The 24,858-nt window shown below is 42.7% G+C and overlaps 1 protein-coding gene and 1 long non-coding RNA gene across 9 annotated transcripts in view; one reads left to right on the forward strand and one right to left on the reverse strand.

Annotated features, from left to right (window-relative positions):
• Nucleotides 1-804: 804 nt before the first annotated feature.
• NCOA5 (nuclear receptor coactivator 5) overlaps nucleotides 805-24,858 on the reverse strand; it is a 32,439-nt gene continuing 8,385 nt past the window's right edge. Inside the window, exons 2-9 of one of the 8 annotated variants that reach the window (XR_014832452.1) lie at nucleotides 20,588-20,654; nucleotides 10,644-10,988; nucleotides 8,775-8,911; nucleotides 7,178-7,304; nucleotides 4,894-5,093; nucleotides 3,207-3,550; nucleotides 2,504-2,768; nucleotides 805-2,341 (exon numbers count right to left, since the gene is read on the reverse strand). Coding sequence is in view for 6 of the 8 variants with exons in the window: in XM_001929147.8 (XP_001929182.3) it covers nucleotides 2,179-2,768; nucleotides 3,230-3,550; nucleotides 4,894-5,093; nucleotides 7,178-7,304; nucleotides 8,775-8,911; nucleotides 10,644-10,988; nucleotides 20,588-20,625 (1,758 nt within the window). In the remaining 2 variants the exon portion in view is untranslated. Of the gene's footprint in view, nucleotides 2,769-3,206; nucleotides 3,551-4,893; nucleotides 5,094-7,177; nucleotides 7,305-8,774; nucleotides 8,912-10,643; nucleotides 11,630-13,247; nucleotides 15,829-20,587; nucleotides 20,655-24,858 lie in introns of those variants that run through there. The other 7 variants (XM_085004070.1, XR_014832454.1, XM_085004073.1 and 4 more) reach the window with 7 other exon arrangements.
• LOC106506695 (uncharacterized) lies at nucleotides 17,109-20,216 on the forward strand. The gene is made up of 3 exons (XR_001302159.3): nucleotides 17,109-17,248; nucleotides 18,773-18,879; nucleotides 20,093-20,216. It is a non-coding gene; the product is annotated as an uncharacterized LOC106506695 (long non-coding RNA).

Genomic DNA, 24,858 nt, shown 5'->3' on the forward strand with positions numbered 1-24,858 from the left:
GCTGTTTGGACACTCCAGGGGAAAGAATTAGTAGGTGGGAAGGGGGTTGTTCAAGTTACCCCTCCAGGTGGGCCCCAGACTCTCGATCAGAAACACTGACGAGAGAGCCGGTTGGGCTGATCGTCCAGGTCTGGCTCCGTAGTTTGTGTACCGGTTGTTCTGGGGCCCTGTCCTGGAGGGACAGAGGAACTAGCAGCAGGGGCACTGTACTAACAACATCTCCTGAGGGCACTAACTAGGTCAGGCCGAGCACCAGCAGTATTTTGGCCCCTAATCCACTGGAGGCCCCGTACCAGTCACCCCAAGTTTCCTGGTGGGGCTGTTAAATGCTCTCCAGGTCTCCTACCTATGACTCTGGTTCTGTCAAGTCTCTGCGTCAGGGGTTGAACAAGAGGGTGCTAACAGAGACAAAACCAAAACGGGAGAGTGCCCTGCTCTCCAGGGCTTTTGGGCAGAAATGGCCTCCTCACAGTCCTGTTTCCCTTTCCTAGGATAAAAGGACAAACTTCTGACACACTGAAAGTCTGCCACAAACAAGGATGTTTACACAGCATAATTAACCAGCAGGCTTTTACTCTGAACTGTTATAGTGAAGCTTCTAACTAGGTGAGCTGCATAAGATGAGAAGCTAGGGTTACAGGAGGTTCTGAGGCCTGACTGCAGGTTGAGGACAAGAAGGGGCAGACCTCATGGCAGACTGAAACTAGCCGGCTCTCTGTCAGGGAACCTCACCTCCTGACTCTGGGAAGGAATGTCCACAAAGAGGCCCTGAGGATAAGTCACACCCCCAAAAGACAACACAGCTTTCACTTTTTCATTTTAATTAAAAAGTAATCATCTCATCTTATTAACACGAGTTCCAAAGAGGAAAAAAACAAAAAAAACAAAAACAAAAAAAAAAAAAACACTATATAACACAAACAGGTCAGAACATAAAATGCTGCCATTTGGGGACCTTGAGTTTTTGAAATCATTGTTTACTCAGCCACTGGCAGGGACTCAGCTAAAGTCACTGCTCTCCCTCATCTCTGCCAGGGGCCCCTTGAGACTGATCCACAAGGCTCTGACAAGCACCATCTCTAGGGAGACGGCAGCTTCCCTTGACTCCATTTAGAGCAGCGGCCAGAAGTCCTCCCTCCAGTAATTTCACTCTGGCTCAGAAGTTATGACCAGTCGCCTGTATCAAGAACATGTCCAGCTACCAAAAGTCTGACATCAAAATGGTCCCTACCTCCTGCTGCTCAGAAAACAGAACAAGAGCCTGATTTTTGAGCCAAACGCTCAAAACGATTACTGAAAAGGTGGGTGTTTACTGCCAGAGTCTAGAGTTGCCTTCTCAGAACCAACTCCACAAAACTATCTCTGGTGAGGGAGAAGCTGACAGAACTGTTAGGGGTACGAGTGGCTGGGGCCCAGATTCACAGTTTGTGTTAAACGTCTGGTGACTGGAGCTGTTCAGTCCATGGGAGATCCTCTATCAAAGTGAAAGCAAAGAAGAAAAAAAGAGAAAACCAAAACCCACCAACCCTGGGTCAGGCAGAAATGTGCCTGCTCTGTGGCTGCCACTCCTCAATAACTCCAGAGTAGCCGATTTAGGAATCCTCCAGCAGACCCCATGTCTCGGGGATGGGGCATGAAGACGTTATGCCCACTCAGCCCAGATTGGGCTCTGCAACACTGGGCAGGAGCTGCAGACAGGAGCTTGAGCTGCGGTGGGCCTGTGTGAGGCTGGAAAACCTTGGTAAGTTCCAAATGAACAAAGGCGGTGGCTCATGACGTGAAAACGCCATCCCAAACTCAGTCAGTTGGGGCTTGGCTGCTTCTTCCTTCCCGCCCCCACATCCAGCTGACAGAGACTCATGAAATAGCAACGGAGCCCAGACACCTACACTGCCCATGACCCCAGAGATATTTATTTTCTAACAAAACCCACTCCCCAACAAAACAAAACAGCTCCCCCCCACAACAACAAAAAATACACCCCCAATGCAGTATAAACTCTTGACTCTGGGAGGAATAAGCAACACAGCCTTGGGCAGAAGAGAGCAGGTGGTAGAAACCCATGACATTCGATGTAGACCTGGAGAGGTGCAGCGAACATCCTCCAAACGATTCTATTTGGAACGCAACAGGTGGGAGGCCAGGGGATGAGGGACCAGGGGTAGGTGATATTTAGCCTCAGTAATGCCTCTGGTAGGATCCCATGGGGGCCTGGGGCCGCCCCACCTGTGCTGTGGTCTGGCTAACCAGATGGGAGAGAGCAGGGCCACTCTGGATCAGGGTGTCCAGAGCCTTCTGTACACTTGGATTGTCAAAGTTGATAGCGGTGGAAGACACAGGCCTCTGGCTAGCCAAGTTGCTGGCGGGTGCCAGGCGCGTGGAAGGCTGGCCAAAGAGCCCTTGGGACGGAGCCCCAGGCCTGGGGCCCATGTTCCGAGCAGATCCTGCCTGTCCCAAAATGTTTGGAGGCTGATTGCCAGAGGCCTGTGATCTTTGCTGAGGCTGGCTGTTGGCTGCTGTGGAGAAATTCTGGTTCTGGGTGTTTCCGGCAGCAACTGAGGGTGATGCAGAGCTGCTATTGGCCGCAACTGTGCCACTATTGAAGAGGCTGAGGATTTTGGCCTGAAGCTCTTGCTGGGAGGTGGGGGCTGCAGCTGGAGTGGGTGTAGCGGAGGGGAGCACTTGACCGCTCTGGAGCGGTTGGGAGCTTGGCTGCGTCTTCAGCGAGGCACCCGAGGACGCCCCGAGTGGTTGACGGGAAATCGGGCCTAGTAGACAGAAGGAGGAGGTATCTGGTTGAAAAGTACCCTCCATGGGCAGGAGGCTTAGCAGCCCAGGGAAGAACAACAATCACTGATCACATCAATCACGGAGTACACAGACTATGACATTAATTTCCCAAAGGGGCCACTTCATAGTACGTGCTGTTTCCAGAAAACAGCTTAGTTCCCCCAGTTACTTAAAAGAAAAAAGGGCATCCATCTTGGTTACTAGGGAACCAGCAATATTGGCCCACCCACTACCACCTTAATTACAGGGATCAGAATTCAGTACCCAAATCTTAAGGTATCATTACATGAGCATGGATGGCCCATGGGAGAACCCAAGAGACGGGCTCTTTTCCCTTACCCACCCCAAAGAGCCCTGGGCCTGACACCCTCCCAACAGAGCCTGGGGATTAGAGAAATGCAGAGTCAGAACTTCACCTCGGCCCTGCCACGTAGCTCACCAGGCAGAGAGTCGGTGCTGCTCCTCATAAGCCGCTCCTTCCGCTCTCGCAGGTAGTTGATGATCTTGTCAGTCTCTTCGGCAGTGAGGTACCTATTGTCTGCCAGCAGGTTGATGAGGCTTTGGATGGCTGGAGGGTGCCCCCCGCGCATGCCTTCGTCAGGGCCTCCTCGCTCTCTTTCCTGGAGGATGGCTTCGTCCGCCATCTTGGCGGCCTGTCTGGCAATCTCCTCACGCTCCTTCTCCCGGCACTCGTTCTTGTAGCGCTCATAATTTCTGGCCACCAGTACCATGGCGTCTGCCTGGGGCATGTTGCGATGCTCTGTAGGAGGGAACATAACATGAGTTATTTTCTCCCATGACAGATCTGAGTGCCTCCTGCTGGACTCTACTAAGCCTTTCCTAACCTCCCACCAGCAAGAAACCCATTCAAGTGACAAAAAGCCTCGGGATGGGGGACAGGAAGAGGCTGGGAGGGGAGGGGGATGAAGGGTGGGAAGATAGGTGAACAGATTTCTTTGGTGGGGAACAAACATCTTTGTACAGAGCTAGTTCTTAGATCACAGACACGTAGTAAAAACCAAAGAAACATTGACAGTGTCTCTCAGATTCAAAAAGACCATGTGGAGAATAACCACAGGAGGCAGGCCGCAGGGGTCCAAAAAGCCCTTCTGTAAAGTCAGTCTCTCCACTACGCTCCTCAGGACAGAGCTATTTCTGAATTCAATCAGTTCAAAGGTCACAGACTGAGATCAAACTGCGACCCTAAGTAACCTCTTCTCCTCACCCCTGGGCAGCATGATCTAGAGCGTGGTGAGAAGACCTCTCCGCACTTAATATAAATGTCTTCACACACCTTGAGGACTGTTCCTCAGAGAGAAAAAGGACCCACCGGAGAGTCTTCTACACCCTATGGTTCCATATGGGTGTAACTGGTCAGGCAAATACGGCCTGAGGGCGGTGGGAAAAGGGAAAAGTCTGCTGGGAGAGCAGTGAACAGAGCATTAGTTGGCTAAGTCTCACCAATCTGAGAGCGAAGGACTAAAAGCTACTTCAGGGAAGGAATTCAAAGAACCTACCCCAGGCCTCCTTCCTGTTCTCACAGTCCCTCCGCCCACCTCCCTAGCACACTTACAAAGAGTATCCTAACTGCCTGCTGTATTCTTTGTCCCTCATTAGAAAGTCTGGTGAAAGCGAGGACTGTATAGCACACAGCATAGTACGTGCCAGAGCCGTGCTGGAGCTGGCTCTCACTGGAGAGAGCAGACTGTGTGCATCTCTTCCCAACTCGCCCTGAAGTGACTTCATGTTGGTGGCTTGAAATAGAACACAGTGGGAGTATTTACACCATGGCAATCAGCAAATGTTATAAACCACACCGTCCCCTACCCCAGAACTGGTGGTTAAACGTTTGCCAGCACATCACTGTATATACCTAAGGGCTAAATATAATGTCAAATACAGCAGGCCCAGAACTACACCAAATGAAAGAATATCAGATGAATAAATGACTACACTAGCCTCTGCCAGTGCCCTTATAAAAGGGCCCTACCACTTAATGTATTTAAGCTGAAATACATTTACTTAAAACCTGCTGCTTCTGAGGAAGGCATAAAATGGACTAGTGACCACCTCTGGCATTCTGACCCACTTGGGCCTCCATACCTTGTGGGGTTCCAAACATGATGTTGACTGTACAGGAGCGGTGAATCTGGTGTTGCTGGGTGATAACAATAGCAAAGGGAGACCCTCCCCTGCTAACATCCTCCAAGGCTTGTGACAGTGACACCTCTGTGTTAAGGAAGATCAAGTCCACTACCATGCCTAGGTCTCGAACCTTCCGCCCCACAGATTCAGCATAATCTCTGGAGAAACAAAGAGGATCTTAGTGAGCACTCCCTGACCAACTCCTAACGTGCAAACTAAGGCACCTCAGTCAGCTGTGTGCCCTCCCCGTGCTCCCTCGAGCTCTCTTCAGGTTCCAAAGATCTAGACCGATTCCTTCTCTTCATATTGGCCCAGAATATTCATACATGAAGTTGTCATTGCTACAGTATTTAATACCCAGGTCCTTCTCTTCTCTAGTCTAATGACAGTTCCTCAACACCATCCTACTGACCTGTGGCACATGTCTGTCTTTGCAGCAGCTGTACAACACTGTGGGAAAAGTATGGGTTTTAAATGCTAGGAGGATAGGTTTGGATCCTAGCACTAACATTTACTTGCAAAGTTGAAGCTTTAAGCAAGTCCCTTTACCTCTTACAAACCTCAGTTTCTTTACCAATAAGACAGGAATAATATGGCTCAGCTCATAAGTCACTTCCTTGACTTTCTCTCCAATCTAAATCAGATCCTTGATATATTTCTTCTTCTAGGACTCATCACCAATACATTTATTTCTGTCATCTGTCCAGCTAGGGTATAAGCTCCACAAGAGGAAGGGCCCATGTGTGTTTGCTTAGCATTACAGCTCCAGGACCTAGCACCTGCCATACATAGAAAAAATGTGCTGAATGAATACACAGGTAAACATGATGACTGTGAAGAGCAAAAAAATAATTTAAAGTGCCTAGCATGGGGTAGTACACAGTAGGTGCTCAGAAAATGATAGCTATTATTGTATGTCAAAAAAAAAAAAAAAGAAAAAAGAAAAAACAAAAGCTATCTATAAGTTAAAGCAGCATCTATTTCTAAACAAGGCAGCCCAGAGTCTGTGAACTCTGCCTGCTGCTTGGTGTCTCAACACCTATTTCCCTAATCTCTTCCTTGAAATCAGCTCTTTAACCCCAAAGTGCTAGAAAACACATGAAGTTATTTACTAACCACCTGGGGAAAGGGAACACAGCCACTGCCAAGCTTACAAGCTGCTATACTCCCTTCTGCACCTCCGTGCTGCTTCTTCAAGGAAAGAATGCGAAAGGGAGACGGAGTAAAACGGTGCTGTGAACTCTGGCTTGACTACCATGGTCACCTACCAGCTCTGCAAGGCCATGGCACTTCACAAAGAAGACCTGGCTCTTGGCTGACAACGCAGAGATATACGGCTTGGGGATGTGGGATTGTCCCATCAAGGGGAGGTCTACTGTTTCCCTGATCAGCATATATTCCCTCTTCAATTCTCCTTTAGGAAGGCACCTCTTTCGCACTCAGTCCACATGGTTCCACAGGGTTAATCCCACCTTTAGCCCTGGGGGTGGGAACATGACCTAGCCCTGGCCAATTAGGCACCCCAGCACTGCTGGCCAAAGTGACTAGTTAAGGGATGAGGAAATAAGTCACAGGACAATGCAATGAGAATCAATTCCAGGACTTCAGGTGGAAGCAATGGGAAAGACCCGCTCTCTTTCCATGGGTTTGCAAAGCTAAGAAGATACACGCCTAGCGCCAGTGTCTTTTTGCCTTTTCAAGTAGAAAGCCTGTGTGAGAGAGTTCCCGTCGTAGCGCAGCAGAAACGAATCTGACTAGGAACTATGAGGTTGCAGGTCTGATCCCTGGCCTCCCTCAAGAGGGTTAAGGATCTGGCATTGCTGTGAACTGTGGTGTAGGTTGGAGATGCGGCTCAGACCCTGTGTTGCTGTGGCTGTGGCTGTGGCTGGCAGCTGTAGCTCCGATTTGACCCCTAGCCTGGGAACCTCCATATGTCGATGGTGTGGCCCTAAAAAAGAGCCAAAAAAAAAAAAGGACTGAGAATGAAGGCAATACAGATACCAAGTCTTTATGACAGTTTGACCCTGGATGAACTTCCCAGTCAAACAAACTAAAAATTTCCCTTTGGGACCTAAGCCAGTTTGCATTGCTTTTTCTGTCACCTAAACTGACAGAACTCTGACTAACACAGTGCAGCAATGCCAGAATACACAGTCCAAGTCCGGTGTATGGCTGCCAAGAAGGAGCCTGAATTTCTCTTTTGACCCTTCTTACAGAGGAGAAACATCCAAAGGGTTCTTACTTAGTCTGCTTGTTGACCACAATCACAGAACAATCAACAGGCCTCTCAGCATCAAATCGTCTCTGGATTTCCTCAAAATATTGACGATAAAGCTCTTCTCTTCGCCGTTCCTCACGTTTCAAACGCTCTGCAAGATAATACCAAGGAAAACTGAAACATGGACTGTACCTTTCTATGAAAGTAAGTCACAAGCCTCATTTTGAATCCCGAACTACTTGTAGGCGAAGGTCTGAGCACATACACTTTCTCTCTCTGAATTAATACTCTAGACTATTTCCTAAAATTAACCATTATTATTTTACTACAAATTCACTGAAATGGAATGACTGGACTAAAAGGTATGGTTTAATCTGGATTGAAGGTACTATTTTAATCTGAAACATGCTATCAAAATGCCCTCCAGAAAGGCTGTAACTAATTTATTCCTTCACAGGGGTGGATCACCTAGTGCTGTTCCTCCACATCTTAGTCAACCCTTAGTACTGTCATTAAAAAAAAAAAAAAAAAAAAAAAAAGCCACTCCTGCCAACTTGATAGGTAAAAGATGGTATTTCATTATTATTCTAATTTTCATTTTTGGGATAACTATTTAAGACAGGTACTTGTAATTGTTTTTTAAAAATGAGGCAGTAAAGTATAAGTTTTATAACAAATTAAAAATGAAGTTCTTGGAGTTCCCGTTGTGGCTCAGTGGTTAATGAATCCGACCAGCAACCATGAGGTTGCAGGTTCTATCCCTGGCCTCGCTCAGTGGGTTAAGGATCCCGTGTTGCTGTGAGCTGTGCTGTACAGAGCTGTGCTGTACAGCTCCGATTAGACCCCTAGCCTGGGAACCTCCATGTACCATGGGTGTGGCCCAGAAAAGAGAAAAAAAACAAGAGAAGTTCTTGACCAAGTATGAAACAACTTAAAAATCTTTAAAGATGTATTGAGAAAAACAAAGCTCTTAAAAAAATGTTTGTCTTTACTCAAAAAGTAGATGCTGTTGGGTAAAAATTGTAACTAAAACAAAAAATCCTACATGCTACATACATAATGCAGATAGTTGTAGTTATTTGATCAATGGGGAAAAAGCATGCACCTAACCTCTTCAGCTCCAATCTTCTGTTTTTATTTCTTTTCTTATGCTGGAATTTCATATTTATTTCTTCTTGTTAGATGACTAAGCTAGATGATGGTACTAATTTGCCTTTTTAGGGCTGCAACCATGGAGTATGGAAGTTCTCAGGCTAGGAGTTGAAATGGAGCTGCAGCCACCAGCCTACGCCACAGCCATAGCAATGCGGGATCAGAGCCGTGTCTGTGACCTACACCACAGCTCACTGCAACGCTGGATCCTTAACCCAATGAACCAGGCCAGGGATTGAACCTGTGTCCTCATGGATACTAGTCAGGTTCTTTACCACTAAGCCGCAATGGGAACTCCTTACAAATATTTTTTAAGATGAGTACTCTCTATATATGAATAGGCCCTTTGTATTTCTTTTTTTGTAAATTGCTTAGCCAAGTCATTAGCCTCCTTCCAGTCGGTTATCAGTTTCTTTCTTTTGTCAAGTGTTCTATTAGTAATAAGAATAAACTGTTTCTGCTACTTTACCTTTTGCACGAGACTGATTTTCTGGGCCTGGAGGGCCTCGTCCATCAAAGCTATCTCTGTAACGGTCAAAGTAAGAGTCATCCTTCCTCCTGCAATAGTCATCCATTCGCAGGTATCGGTCGTATGAGCCTTCTCTCCTGAAGTTAAAAGAAATTTGCACAAGATTAGCCCTATCCTGCAAAAATCAAATACAGAGAATTCTTTAAGCCCCGGTTGTCTGTGAGGTAGTAAGCATAGTAAAGCATAGGACTTTGGGATTAGTATCTGCAATTTACCGCTTATCAGCTCTGTGGCTGTGACTGAGTTATTAACCTACCTTCCAAAATGACTGGGAGGATGTACAGAAAGCTCTCAGCATAAAGTAAGATCCCTGGCCTAAAGTAAATACAAAATAACTGGTAGCAATTATCGATAATTTTAGTTTTGAGGACTCATTCCATGCCCCCACCTCCTTCCCTGTTTTTTTTTTAAATTATAGTTAAAAAAAGACAAACACTTTTTACCACTCTGAACAGAAATTCATTCGTCATCTCTGTAACCTCTAATCTACTTTGTCTCTGAATTTGCCTTTTTTTTTTTTCACACTGTACAGCAAGGGGATCAAGTTATCCTTACATGTATACATTACAATTACATTTTTTTCCCCCACCCTTTGTTCTGCTGCAACATGAGTATCTAGACAAAGTTCTCAATGCTACTCAGCAGGATCTCCTTGTAAATCTAAGTTGTGTCTGATATGAATTTGCCTTTTCTAAATACTTCATAAAAATGAAATCATATGATATTTGTCTTTTGTGTCTGTCTGGCCTATTTCACTTTGCATAATGTTTTTAAGGTCCATCAAGATTTCAGCAGGTGTTACAACTGCCTATTTTATGGCTGAATAACATTCTACTGTATCGATATACCACTGCTTAAATCCATCTACTGGTGGACATTTAGGCTGTGTCTACTTTCCAGCTTCTGTGAAGAGTGTTTCTATGTATATTCACATACATCTGTGTGAGTTCCTCTTTTCAATTCTTTTGGAGATATATTCAGGAAGAGAACTGATGGGTCATTAACTCTACTATATTTAACATTTTGAGGAACCACCAAACTGTTTTTCACAGTGGTTATACTACTTCACAGTCTCACCAGCAATGTATGAGAGTTCCAATTTCTCCACCCCTTGCCAACATTTACTTTTCTATTTTTAAAATTTTTTTTGGCTTTTTAGGGCTGCACTGGCAGCATATGGAGGTTCCCAGGCTAAGGGTCCAATAGGAGCTACAGCTGCTGGCCTATGCCACAGCCATGCCAGATCCGAGCCACGTCTGCAACCTCTACCACAGCTCATGGCAATGCCAGATCCTTAATCCACTGAGTGAGGCCAGGGATCGAACCTGCAACCTCATGGTTCCCAGTAAGATTTGGTTCCACTGTGCCACAGTGGGAACTCCAACATTTACTTTGCTTTAAAAAAAAAAAAAAAAAAAATTATTGTAGCCATCCTGGTAGGTATGAAGTGGTATTTCATTGTGGCTTTGATTTGCATTTTTTTTATAACGAAGGACGTCAAGCATCTTTTCAGGTATTTATTGGCCATTTGTGTATCTTTCCTATGGTTTTACATGACCAAAACAATTTGTACTCCATCTTTTTTTCCATTTGCACAATGCTGCCTTTCATAAGCCACAAGAGGAGACCTAGGTTCATTCACTAAGCATAATCTATCAACCATTCACACACTCAGCAAATATTTGAGGAGCACATCTACTATCTGATAAGACACTGGAAACACATAGGGCTAATGAAGTCAGTGCTGTAGAGCTTTCGACTAGGTCAGAACACACATACAAAAGACGAATGAAATAGCTGTACATGTACCTGTACATAGGATCTCGGGAGTCTCTCATATCTCTGTATCTGTCATACATGGGGTCCCGGTGATCTCGAAAATCCCTAGAGTCTCTTAGGTCACGAAAGTCTCTAAGATCCCTCAGGTCCCGAGCATCACGCATACTTCTGCTGTCTCTGTGATCCCGCATGTCTCTGCTATCTCTGTGGTCCCGCAAATCTCGGGGATCTCGCATGTCTCGCATGTCTCGCATGTCTCTGCTATCCCGAGCATCTCGGCCATTTCTGCCATCCCTGGGTTCTCTCCTTGGACTTCCTCGAATTGGGGATCGATCACGTCTTGTATCTCGACTGTCTCCAAAACCATATGGATCTCTGTGGGAGGTAGCAAGAAGATGCTAAGAGAAAGAAATTGAAGGAGCCAATCCTTCAGCTCGTTACAAGAGGAAGCCCCACCCTCCAAACATTTTTCTCTAAAACATGGCAGTCACAAACAGTGAGAACACAAAATTGTAAGGACAGTCACCCATCTGGTCAGCAAATAAAGACTAGAGGTTCTAGAATTTCAAGATCAGGATATCGAAGGAAGAATATATGATTTAGAGCCAAGGTTTTGACTGGGGTCCAGTATTTATCAGGTTTCAGGGAGTAATTCAGTATTCCGTATACATGTCAAACTATCATCACCATCTCAACAGCTTTTCCAAGTGAAGTGTCTTCCCCTAGAACTTATTTCCTCCCACCAGACTTGTCTGAAAGAGACTTTAAAAGGAGGGGGGAGTCTAGGGGTGACAGTAAGGGGCAAGACTCATGAGGAAAAAAGTAAATATTATAATCTCATACAAAGTAATGACGATCAAAGGAGTTGTCCTGAAAGTACAAAAAACTTCACTTAAAACATCTAGCAGGAGTTCCCTTCATAGCTCAGCAGTTAATGAACCCGACTCGGATCCAAGAGGATTCGGGTTTGATCCCTGGCCTCGCCCAGTGGGTTAAGGATCTGGCCTTGCCATGAGCTGTGGTGTAGGTTATAGATGTGGCTCAGATCTGGCATTGTGTAGGCTGGCAACTCCAATTTGATCCCTAGCCTGGGAACTTCCATATGCCGCAGGTGCGGCCCTAAAAAAGGCAGAAAAAGAAAAACAAAACATTTAGCAAACTGAATCACTGTTTTTACAGCAGAAATTATCACAGTATTGTAAATCTACTGTGTTTCAATAAACTTAAAAAAAAAACTCAAAAAATCATGGGCAAGATAAAAAAAACAAAAAACAAAAAACAAAAAAACCCCAGCAGGATTAATCAAATTAAGGGGGAAAAAAAAGAAAGAGCAGTACAGTATGATACATATAGTCAAGAACAGGAACATTCAGTTTCTCTGTCTTCTCAAGATAGTTATTAAGAAGTGCTCGCTCTCAGTTTGGGGTTTATGTAGAAAGAACCTGGTTCCTTTTTGCCGGAGTGTTTTTGTTTAAAGAAAAAAGTGTTTGAAGTCACAGGTATGTCTGGCTTGCTCTGATTCAACATTCTTCATGAGACATTCCACCCCATCGGAAACTCATTCCCAAAATATCTAAAATTAAACTTCTTATTCAACCCACTCAGGCCCAATCTGACTTCACTTCTGCCAAAAATCATCCTCCCAGTTTCCAAAGTTTAAGTTACTGAAAGTAATTCTTCTTCCCTATCCCCATTAAGTCACTTGAATCCTGTCTTTCTTGTTCATTCTCACTGGATTCCTAAGTTCCAACACAAGCCCTCATCTCTACACTGGCACCAATAAGAGGTTCCAAGATAGAAAACCAGAACCCAATCTTTCAGATTTCAATTCATTCAGCAAATACCAGATCAACTATCCAAATTTCTACCTGTTACCAACTGCAATTTGGCTACTACACTTCTGGACACCCCTCCCTAACAAATCTGGCCCCTTTCCAAGGCTTATCTCTTCCCCATTTCCTGATTCAACCTCCTGAGCTCTACTTAGGCTGGTCTTATGACTTAACTCACACAATCTATCTGTCAATATTTTTGTTCGTATGGCTTTCCAACATGGAAAATTCAAGCACTAATTCAAGTATCACCCAATCCTCAAAGGCAAGTTCATGTCCCCTGTCCTCCAAGAAATCTTCCTGAATCTCTCTGGTAACTGCTGATCTCTTCTCCTGCTCAACTCTTTTAGAGTATGTACTATTTCTATTATTATCTTGATCTGGTTTACCTTTTTATAACAGTTTCTTGTTTGACCCACTTTAAGGATCACCTTCTCCGTAAAACCTGCCCTGAACTCTTGATCTTTCCCAACAAATATGCTCCTCCTCCAGTCCTTTCCTTTTCAATAAATGATATATACATCTACCTACTCAGTTGTTCAAGCCAGGAAATTGGATGCTGTCCTTTCCTTAAGGCCTCATCCATTCTTCCAATCAAATTTCCAAATTCTATTCACACTTTCTCTGAAATTGATACCCATTCTGTCCATGTTTCTTGTCTCCCCCCTCCCCCTTAGGGCCACACCCATGGCATATGGAGGTTCCTGGGCTAGGGGTCGAATTGGAGTTGTAGCCCAGGCCTATGCCACAGCCACAGCCACACCAGATCTGAGCTGCATCTGCGACCTACACCACAGCTCACGGCAATGATGGATTCTTAACTGACCCACTGAGCAAGGCCAGGGATTGAGCCTGAGTACTCATAGATGCTAGGCAGATTCATTTCCGCTGAGCCACGACAGGAATTCCAATTCTGCCCATGCTTCTTTACTTCCATTGGTACCTCTGAAGGCCAACCCATAATCATCTCTCCCAAAACCACAGTAAGAGTCTTCTAAAGTAATCTCCCCATTTCTGCTCTTGCCTTTTCCTTAATCTTAAGATTACACTAGAGTGATCTTTTAAAAATGTAAAACTCGGGGTTCCTGCAATGGGTTAAGAATCCAAATACATGGAGTTCCCATCATAGTGTAGCAGAAATGAATCCGACTAGGAACCATGAGGTTGCAGGTTTGATCCCTGGTCTTGTTCAGTGGGTTAAGGATCCTGAGCTGCTGTAGCTGTGGTGTAGGCTGGCAGCTGCAGCTCAGATTCAACCCCTAGCCCGCAACCTCCAGAGGCACAGGTTTGATCCCTGGCAAGGTGCAGTGGGTTAAAAGTATCTGGTGTCACCATAGCTGTGGTATAGGTCATATCTGTGGCTGGGTTCAATCTCTGGACCAGAACTTCCATATGCCGCAGGTGTAGCAATAAAATAAAAAAGTAAATAAACAAATATGTAAAACTCTTCACTGGTTTCCCACAGTACTCAGAATTCAGTCCGAAACCTCTACTAAGGCTAGTAAGGTTCTGCACAGTCTTGGCTCTTAAGGTTGTCTCCAACCTCGTCTTTTATTTTTTTTATTATACTTGATTTACAATGTCCAATCTCATCTTACCCTCTCCCCAGTTCACCGCTTTCTTACCATATTGGCCTTTTAGCTGTAACTAATCAAGACTTTTCCTGATACCTCCACTTGAGCAGCAGGAATGAATCCATACTCATTTTCCAGGTTTCGGGCTTAAGGATCCCTTACTCCCTGATTCTGTGGGTTTAAAAGGCTATCTTCTGTCCCTAAATCCTGGCCACATTTTCTCATAGCACTGTGTTTTCACTTATGTCATTTATCGCAATTTGATACCACGTATCAATTTACTTGTTTAATGTCTGTCTGCCCTACTAGACTGTAAGTCCATGAGGATAAGGGCTGTCAGTTTGCCTCTTCACTGTACAGCACTATACAGGTTTATACTATAGCAGATGCTCCATGAATACGTGAAGTGAATCTTGCTCTGCACATATTTCTATTACTACACTTATCATACCTTTCTGTAGTTATTTGTTTACATAGCTTCCCTACCAAACAGTAAGCTCTCTTGAAGGCTTTGTATCTCTAGAACACAGCAGAGTTCAGTAATGTTTAATGAATTGAATCAAATCATTCACCTGAATTGTAAGCCTCTCAAGAGTAGGCATCATGTTTTATTTATACTTTTGTCATCTACTGTGATTACACATATAGGCATTCAATGCCCTCAGCTTGGAAGAAAACCTCAATTTCACTTTATTCACATGGTCACAGAAAAAAAAAATTGTAATGCCAATTTTGCTTCTCTTAAAAGTCCTTGTCATATATCTTAAGGCTCAGAAGTACTTCTGATTTGTGGGAGCAAATATATGGGAGATCAGTGAATTTAAATGAGGACACCTAAATATTTTTCCTATTAGAACACAGTGCAGACCAACCAAGATTATTACTTCAACTTTCATTATGTCACATAATCCTCCTAACACGCATAACATCTGATACAGTGTATAATATGGGCAAACACCCAGGATCCAATGGGAAGGGACAATTGTAAAGCATTTTTGGATTAATGATCGGCAGATAAACCTGGCTTGGGGAACAGTTAGACATAGTCATTAGAGGTGGTCAGATTTCAAGTGTTCTTGGCAATCAAGGTTGAGAGAGATTATGAACCTGACAGACCACAGACCACACACAAAGCTGTGGGCTGGTGAAAATGGGGGTGGGGACATGGATAAGAACACCATGTCACATTTTTCAGAGCCTTAGGATAATTATAAATGCCATATTTGGTTCTCATTCTTGTGAATCCACTGAAATACCTTACTCACCTGTCAAGAGTCTATCCCTGGAGGTTGATCAATCATAACACCCCAGATTCCCAAGGTCTAAGTTCATGGTTCCAGTTTGAGAGGGCAAGCACTCCCCTCCCCTTAATCTAAAGACTGTTCAACGAAGCTGAATTCCCCCTCAAAGTGCCTTCTGGGTAAAAATGTAGAAGAGATAATATTCACAAGGGAAAGAAGAACCAAAAGAAGGGCAGAAGCAGGGACAGATAGTAATTCTCTAAAAAGAAAAGGCAAAGCATTTCCCTTTTCTCCAAAAGATGAGCAGTATGGCAGACTGCTGCTCTGGAGACAAAAACACAGCAAAAACCCCTTTAAGGTCATTTTCGAACCCAAACAAAGAACTCCTCAGAACAAAAGGGCTTCTGCTGCTGGCCCCAACATCTTTCGCAAAACAAGAACCCGATAACAAAAGAGTGGTACAGTGTGCAGGATTTAAAGTGCTGCCAGGATGAAGCCTGCTGAATGAGATGCCTCATCTCGGCTAACAAGTGGACCTGAAGCAAGTTTCCAGAGAATAAAGTTCACCATATCATCCTATGGCACCAAAGGTGTTTAAATGGAGACCAATGCATTGCACCCTCAGATACCAGGTCACTAGAGGCTAAAAAGAAACTGAACAGTAGTTAAATAAATTTCAGTACCAGAGTTAACACACTGAAGGCAGTTTACAAATATCACTAAAATCCTGTCGCAAATTCCTCATCTACTCAGCAGAAGGGAAAAAAGTCAAATATTTTTTGCTTTGAGATAAATATAGTCACACCATTTACAAATATTTGAGAGGTTAAGGAGGGATGGGGGAAGGGAAAAACCACGGCTCAGATGGCAAGTAATGTGCTTCTGGTAGATGTGCTCCTCTTGGGGACTACAGGGGGATGCAGAGCACTAAGCATTTGAGAGCTTACAAGGCAAGCACTGAGGAGGTGATTATCTTGGAAGACTGACAGACTCTGAGCTTCTCTCTGGACAGACTGAGACCTCAAGCCCAGGATGGTGTTCTTTGGTCTTGGCGTACAGAAGGTCAGGGAGGAAGGCCTCTGTCCTTTACTTTGTCAGCATCTCCTTTCTTTCTGTTTACTGGGGTATTTTCCATGGGAGGTCAGCCTTTTTTTTTTTTTTTTTTTTTTGCTTCCGGAAAAAAATCATCAGCTCTTCATACTTCTGTTCTGTCTCGGATACTGTTCGCAAATCCTTTTCTCTAAACGGCTGGCTGCTGTGTGATGTTGATCCCTGACCATGATGGATGGCTCCATGCTACTGCTAGAAACAGACAACAGACTTGTGCAGAATTTTGCCATTAGGTGCAAGTAGGATGAGACATCACATGCCTCACAGATTCAAGTTTTATAAGTGCCCATTCTTCCTTAGAAGTACGAGGATGATTTTCTCAAACACAAATACAACTTTTCTGTGGAGAGAGAGGTGGCACTTACTGAGAACTGACAGTTCTTTAGGTGTTGGGAGAGAGGTAATCACAGCCTGGAATCTTTAATTGTGAGGCCCACCTAGAGCTACAGCTGTCTTGTACCCAAGAAGCAAGCAGTTATCAAAGGAATTAACACTGTGGATACATAGAAATCACCTCGGGCCATGTAAGAAGCTTGTCTAGAGCGGGGTTATCTTTTTCTTTCTTTTTTAACTGAAATGTTGACGATGTCTAGGTTATTTCGATGAAGCCAATCCTTGATTAATTTTCACGAAAGCGGCACCAGGCCTAACATCCTTCATGAATCCATAGGGTAAATTCTTTGTAGAGTTCTTGCTGTAGACAAGTTAATTCTATTTGCTTTTCTTTAGGTCATGCAGGAAGGTGGGAAATACAGTCTCACTTGGAAGCCACATCCGCATAAGGGCTTGTTCCAAGACCTAGATGGCCAAGGTGTTGAGCTAACATGGAAAATGAGAACCGAGGTACAACTAGAATCATGGTCCAGTCTTTGAGGAAGGTAAGGCCTGATGCAATGGTAGACAACTTGCAGTGGTAACTATGCGATGTACTCAAAGGAGTCCAATGAAGTGGCCCACAGGTTAAATGATGAGAATTCAGGTTGAAATCTGATCCAGAATAGGAATCCCTGAGGCAGAATTCTGTGCTTGGCTGGGCCAATACTGTCAGAACCACATTCTGACAGCTAGAGTCATTGGAGAGGCATATTACTGAACAGCAGAACTGGGGCTTACAGAGACATTTGAAGAGGTGATAATTCTGTGAAAATTCCCAAAGATACCTAGGTGTTTTGACACTCAAGGTTAAAGTCCAGCAAAACAAGGTGTTACAAAGGTCCTGCCAGCATGCTTAAAAACAATTTTCTATTAAAGTAGCAACACTGAAGACACAGAGTTACAACTTAAGGGAAATGTTTGCTATAGGTAGTGTTTTTATTTGTTTGTTTTTCCTGTGCATATTGCATTCCCCCATGGCTGGGGGCCCATAATATGATTAGGGTTGCCGAATGAAGGCAGTTGGCTTGCTGTCAACCTATCAGTACATCTGGAATTATCTCAAGGTTTTTGACTGGATGCATGTACCCAAAGAGAGTGATAAGCAATGCTCATACTCAAAGAATTAGCCCTTTCCAGTTTAACCAACCACCCTGCCTACTTATTGTATTTTACTTCTGTCCTATTGGTATATCTTAAGAGATAATACATGATAAGGGCAATGATTAAAATGTTAGTGTTCTGTTTTGCTCAATTTCTCTGGCTCTAGAGTTTGAAATTTTTTATTTTCAAATGTAAAACAAAGCAAAACAAAACAAAACAAAAAAAAACCACACAAAAACTGGGACTCTCTGCTCAGATTTTAGAGGGGACTCAGAGCAGATTTTACTAAACGTGAACATCCTTCTTCCCTGAACTCTATTAAGCATGACCATATGAAACTTCATTATGGTAAATAACATGTTGAGGAACTTAGGAACATATCACCAAGGGGAATTTAAATCAGCATAGCTTATCCCTCCTACTGACTGTATAAATAAAGCGGGAAGACAATGCCCTATGCATATTCTAGACAACCTCATTTTAGAATTTATTTCTGAAGAAGATATACTAAAAGGTATACAAAGTGACACATATTTATGTACCTGGTACAGAGAAGATTTTAAAAGGCCCCCTCCAATGCTGCTTACATCTTTTTCTTTGGTGGAGGGTATTTAATAAAGAAAAAAAGCATAAAGATATTTATTCCACTATAGATGAAACTATGGAGTTGCATTTTAAGCTGGGATGAAATTAATCTTTAAATTTAATGCTCTGGCAATGTCTATATTGGATTTTACCAGGGGTGTCAATTATTTCCCCAACACTGCCAATGTCTGCTGAATACTTACAGTCAACTGGAAAGGTTAAAAGCATCTGGTTAAGTATATTATTAATGGGATGACATAAAATACTCTTCTCGATTCATAGCACAAATGGGAACTACTCTATATTCTGTGATGTGTATCCTCCCACTTTTTCATCTGCAGAAACACACAGTCGACATTATCCAGAGACCATAAGCATCATGGGGACAAGAGGGCAGAATTTTATCAGTGGAATCAGTATCTTCATAGTGACCAAATCCATACTCCTGGTAAGCTACCCATTTCAAATACATATATTAGAGCTCCTTAGAAATTGGATATACATATCTCCTTTCAAAACATTTAGCAACCACAACTTCCAATGGAACCCTGTATTTCTGACCATTAGATATGAACTTTTAGTCACCTATATTCCATGTTTATTACTGGGGCAATGAGGAGCAACACAGAAAGGACTGCTCAACATCTGCAGCACAGTTAGATTCAGCACAATGGAAGCAGACAATATACGGAATTGCTGAAGTTCTACAGGATTCATTTATGTTCTTTAGGATACTCAAACATACACATAAGATCAATGAAGACAGTATTTACCTGCAAGCTGCACGCATTCCTTATGGTGTTAGAACAAACAGTACCAATGTATACACTCAATTCTGCAGTGAAACCAATGGATGACCAGGGCACCCACTAACAGCTGTAGTATAGCTACAGTTGTGGTGTCAGATTCAACTCTTCGTGCAGGCAGAGTGCTCAAAGAATCTAAGTGAAATCAGCAGCATTACTTTGCCCCTAGGCAAAGAACTCTGCAGAACAGACATGTGCAATATATTCCTGGTAGCTTAGAAAATACCCTTCACATTCAAGTGGGGGCACATACACCAAACACATGGAAGCCACTCTTTCCTGTAAGTAGGTAACAAAATATAGGTGTTTTTGCCCCAAAGCAGGACAGCTTTATATGTAAGTGCTCAGCTAGCTGGGTATATCCCCAAGTGACCTGTGGAGATAGGAGAGTAGGATTCACTGCACTCAGCCGTGTTTAGCTCATCACATGAAATGTAGTCTACTGTGTAATACAGTTGAGGTACATAGTTACTGTGGAAAATTGGCATTTTACTTAGGGGCAAAGGCAAAATCCATACCAAGTATCCACTTGGGCCACAAAGAGACACCAGATATAAAATATATCACATGTGTCTACATTCCACACAAAACTGCACACTTGTGTGCTATTTATGGGGCCAGACAGTTTGAATACAACATACTCATGTTTGGCCTAAATGGTAACATTAATAAGGCTCTTCTTTGAGAGAAGGGGCTAGTTTAGTGCATATCTTGAGGGTACACATCAGGTTATGTCTTTTGTAAATACTTAAAGGAAGAATATTTGGGGAAATGCCTTTTATTTCCAGGAAAGCTAAGAAAAAGGGAGACTTCTGAGAGTTGGAGGGTTTTGGCCCTTTTTATTTCCCCTCATAGGTAACCCAAGCATGCGAGCAAACAGGATCTGCAGCACAGGCACAGCAGCAGTCTCTCAGGCAGCACTTTCTGTAAACCTGGGTTAACATCTGGACCGGCAACCATTTGGAATGAAGAGTCGAATCTCTGCTGCCTGCTGCAGTGCAGCATGATACACACCAATGACCCTGGGGCACTCCTCCTGCTGTGGAGGCTCCCAGTGACACGTGAGCTGGGGACAGACAGAGGTTTATCCTCTTCCAATCGCCTGCAACTCATGTTACAAGCTGAACTTGCTGGGTTTGTCACCGAAAACACCAAGCTTCCTCTGCATCTCCTGATGTATGTTTTTAAAAAAGCAGCAAGGCCCTTCACACAAGGTTCATGTTCTTATTGTTTGCTTGAGCGTTTCTGATTTGTTGGGGGGGGAAGAAAAGACCCTTGATGTACGAAGTTGGGCTTAACTCCCCAGAGCCCAACTCTCCCAAGGTAACTCACTGCTTCAGGGTACTTTACCTTCGTGTGGGGCTGGGTCTTGATGGAGCCGTATTCATATTTCTTCTTTCCGCTGCCTTATTAATATCTGAAAAGAATAATCAACCCATCTGTTCAATGCTACGGAATAAAAACAAGATCATCAGCACATTTCAAATGAAAGCAACAACAAAAAAAAACTACAATGACAACCAGATGGTGTAAGAAAATCCATTCAGCAGACACACTGTCACTTGGGCAATTTTTATTAAGTTATGGCAGTACATTGTTAGGGCCTGGTAGGGAATGTCCCTCGGTTTTCCAGCTAACATATAATTTGTGTAAAACTGATTGTGTCAATGCCTTAATATTCTGCTAAACCTAAACCTAGTAACTACCCCCTCCAAAAGGGGAAAAGGTTGTTCTCTAAACTCTTGGAGAGCCAGCTATAAGATTCTTTTTTGAAAGGAGGAGAAAGGGAGAGAATTAAAAAACAGAGCAAAGGCAAATACTTCCATTTTATGTTACAAAATAGTAATGGCTGGAATCCACTGTCTTAAAACTTCTAATATTCCATGATGTCTCCTTTTAGTTTGGCTTGTATTGCATTCCATTGGATAGAATCTTCCAGAATGAGATGTAGGAAAGAAACTTTAATTTTTTTCTAAACGAAGTATACGACATGCTAACATCTATAATCCTCATAGGTTAAGTACCTAAGGATAAGACTGGCATTCGGTATAGTGAGGTTAGGTAATAAAGCACTCCTCATAAGTTCTCACTGCAGAAGCCTGGCATATACAACTAGATAAGAACAGTGGAAATATACAAACTTAGAGAAAGCCAAGCCTGCTAAATAAAAACAAACCTGTTTTGCAAAAACTGTAGTAAATAATAAAAACACTATGTATAAGAACTGATAAAACAGCTAAAGAAATACACTAATCTATGCCCAAAGATCACACCTGACAATTTTTATATGACTTAAGTACATTAAAATTTTCATACTTAGGTGGAGAACCAAAACTGCTTTCCACTGTAACTTTATTTCCCTTGTTCCATATTAAACAATTAACAGTGTATCTAATGACAGTAAGTGGTATTAAGCACTTACATAATTAGAGTGCTTTAAAATAGTAAATTGTGTATTTGAAAAATTCTAACCAGAGTCCTATCACATGAAAGACCACAGTAATAACAAAACTTGCTATGTTTCTTTACCTTGCTATGTTGTCAACTTTGAGTTCCTGTTCAAGTAAGAATGATCTTACTTCATTTTAAGTCAGAAGTCTATTATTATCTTTAGGAGAATGGCTTCTGACAAAACTGAAGGTAACATATCTAAACAGTTAGAGAAGCATATTCCACCTAACACGTCTCTTACCTTTTTAATTGAGCAGACACAAGCTATAACTCCTCTGTTTTTTTCGGAGGGGTGGGGTAGGGTCTTTTTAGGGCCGCATCAGTGGCATATGGAGGTTCCCAGGCTAAAGGTCCAATCAGAACTCTAGCCACTGGCCTACGCCACAGCCACAGCAATGTAAGATCCAAGCTGCGTCTGTGACCTATACCACAGCTCATGGCAACACTGGATACTTAACCCACTGAGTGAGGCCAGGAATCGAACCCAGGTCCTCACGGATACCAGTCGGGTTCGTTAACTGCGGAGCCACAATGGGAACACCTAACACCTCTATTTTTAAAGAATCAGGAAATCTGTTCTATGCAGGGCCTGGCCAGTAATATCTGACCACGGCTGTGGTACTGCATGTCACAATTTCCAACCCTTAAAGTTTATTAAGGCCTGAATTACATAGTATATGACAGGCCTTACAGGGAATATCTAGTTCTTTTGTATGTAATTATGAAGAGTATCAGTTCAGGTTTAGAAGGGTCTACTGACCTAGTCTGCTCACTTTGTACTGCCCCCCCCCTTTTTGGTCTTTTTAGGGCTGTACCTGCGGCATATGGAGGTTCCCAGGCTAGGGGTCCAATTGGAGCTGTAGCCGCCGGCCACAGCCACGTGGGGGATCCGAGCCACGTCTGCAACCTACACCACAGCTCACAGCAACACCAAATCCTTAACACATTGAGCAAGGCCAGGGATCAAACCTGTGTTCTCATGGATGCTAGTCATATCTGTTTCCACTGAGCCACAATGGGAACTCCTGTACTGTTTTCTAATACAGGGTGACTATGAAATGTAATGTCTTTATTTATTTACTTATTTTTTTGCTTTTGAGGGCTGCACTTGCAGCATATGGAAGTTCCCAGGCTAGGGACTGAATTGGAGTTGTAGCTGCTGCCACAATGGGAACTCCTGTCTTTGATTATTTAAGTAAGTTTTCAAAGTAAAGTATCTCTGAAATACATGGGGGTGGGGTGGGGTGGTAGTGGTGTGCAGATTTCTTTTAAATAAGTATCACATTTCTCAGCAGATTCCATGTATTATTAAATGGTCCTGTGAATAAAGAAAACCTATCTAAACAATGACGTGACTTGGCAAACATTTAGATGAGAATGGATTATATGGAATATATGATACTACTTTAATTGGTCTATATTATGGTTTAATTATGTCTATAAATACTACATAATGTGCCCATATCATATGAAAAGGACTACTACACTGTATAATTATATCCAATTCTGTGAGTGCCTACATATAGGAGTGGGGAGACCTAAGTAGTTATATACTATATATACCTCTGGGGCAAAACTGGTTCCAGTTAGAATGAAAAAGAGAAATATTTTCCTTTGAAGCAGGTGAAATTTTCTTTTTTTTTTTTTAGTGCCATACCTGCAGTACAAGGAGTTCCCAGGCTAAGGGTGGAATCAGAGCTGTAGCTGCTGGCCACAGCCACAGCCACTTGGGAACCGAACTGGGTCTGCCATCTACACCACAGCTCACAGCAACAAAGGATCCTTAACCCACTGCAGGGATTGAGCCCGTATCCTCATGGATACCAGTCGGGTTTGTAGCTCGCTGAGCCAAAACAGGAAATCCCTGGTGAAATTTTTTGTAGTCACTTGAAAGATTATTTAAAAATTCCAGATTATATCTTTAAATCATTCTGACTGTAATTTCCTTCCTAATATCTATTTTCATGGAGTAGTCCAAATCAATTATATTTGAATGGGGTGCCTTATTTTTTTCCTACAAAAAAAGAGAACTCTTAGACCATTTTCTTAATTTTAGGGGTTAGCAAACATTTAGTGTGGTATGTCAAGCGTTTGTTTAGAAAATTTTGATAGTTTCATTGCTATCTAAGAGGACTGCTCAGGCTAGGGTAGAGTAGAGGGGTTTGCAGTGAGTTTTGAGAAACTACCATCACCACCAATTCCTATACACAAAAAACATACACATAGAACTTTTGGAAAACCTGAGTTCAGAAGTACAAGAAGAACCAAGAAGCTACCAAAAGTACAAATGAACTTCAGGGAGCTGTTCATGGTACAGCAAAGATTTAAAGAATCAGGAAAAAAAAACCTTCAGAGAATTATATCTAGTCACTTGTGATGAAACATGATAGAGGATAACGTGAGAAAAAGAACATGCGTGTGTGTGCATATGTATATATATATACACACACACACATATACATATAGTCACACAATGGCAGAACAATGTAAATCAAGTGGAGGTTCATTTGGACTGGTAAAGGGGGCTTTTGGATTAATTAGTTGAATCAGATTATTTTTCTTCCAGATTATTTTCTCTGTATTTAAATCTTTACAGAGATAACATAACCTAAACCAAGGAAATAGAAATGATGTTAATATAAAGAAATGAAAACAGATGGAAAGAACTATTTGGGGACCTATCTGTATATTAGGTAGGAACCAAAATTGGAGCGAATTTAATCAAGAGGGCAGTGGCAACTTAGGAGTCTCCAAGGAAACATGGAAAAGGGAAGAAATGGTGCTTCTTTTTCCTCCTGCTATATTTTATACTGGCCAAGTCAGCCTCTTAGTTTCTCTTCTACCTCAGCTTGGTAGTTCTATATTTTATCAATTATATTAGCAATGGGGATGCCATTCAAAATCTGCATCACTATAACCCTGGCCTGAATATAATTTCCAAGTGGTGAAAGCAGTTAAAAGTACCTCTCAGACAAAAAATAAATAAAAAAAAAAAAAACAGCACCAACTGAAGGGATTTACATAAAAGGAAAAAAAGTGGAAAAAATAATCTAGAAAACATGATGTTATACAGGAAATGGCAGAGCTGTTTTAATCACAAAAGAATGGGGTAAAGAAACTTCCAAAGGAAAACACAATGCTTAATCTACAATTTTATTTTATTTTATTTT

This window comes from Sus scrofa, chromosome 17, assembly GCF_054392235.1.
Source record: "Sus scrofa isolate SSC_HxYL_T2T_F1_AM1 chromosome 17, Sscrofa_HxYL_maternal_Yorkshire_Landrace_v2.0, whole genome shotgun sequence".
In the NCBI taxonomy this organism is placed as follows: Eukaryota; Metazoa; Chordata; class Mammalia; order Artiodactyla; family Suidae; genus Sus; species Sus scrofa.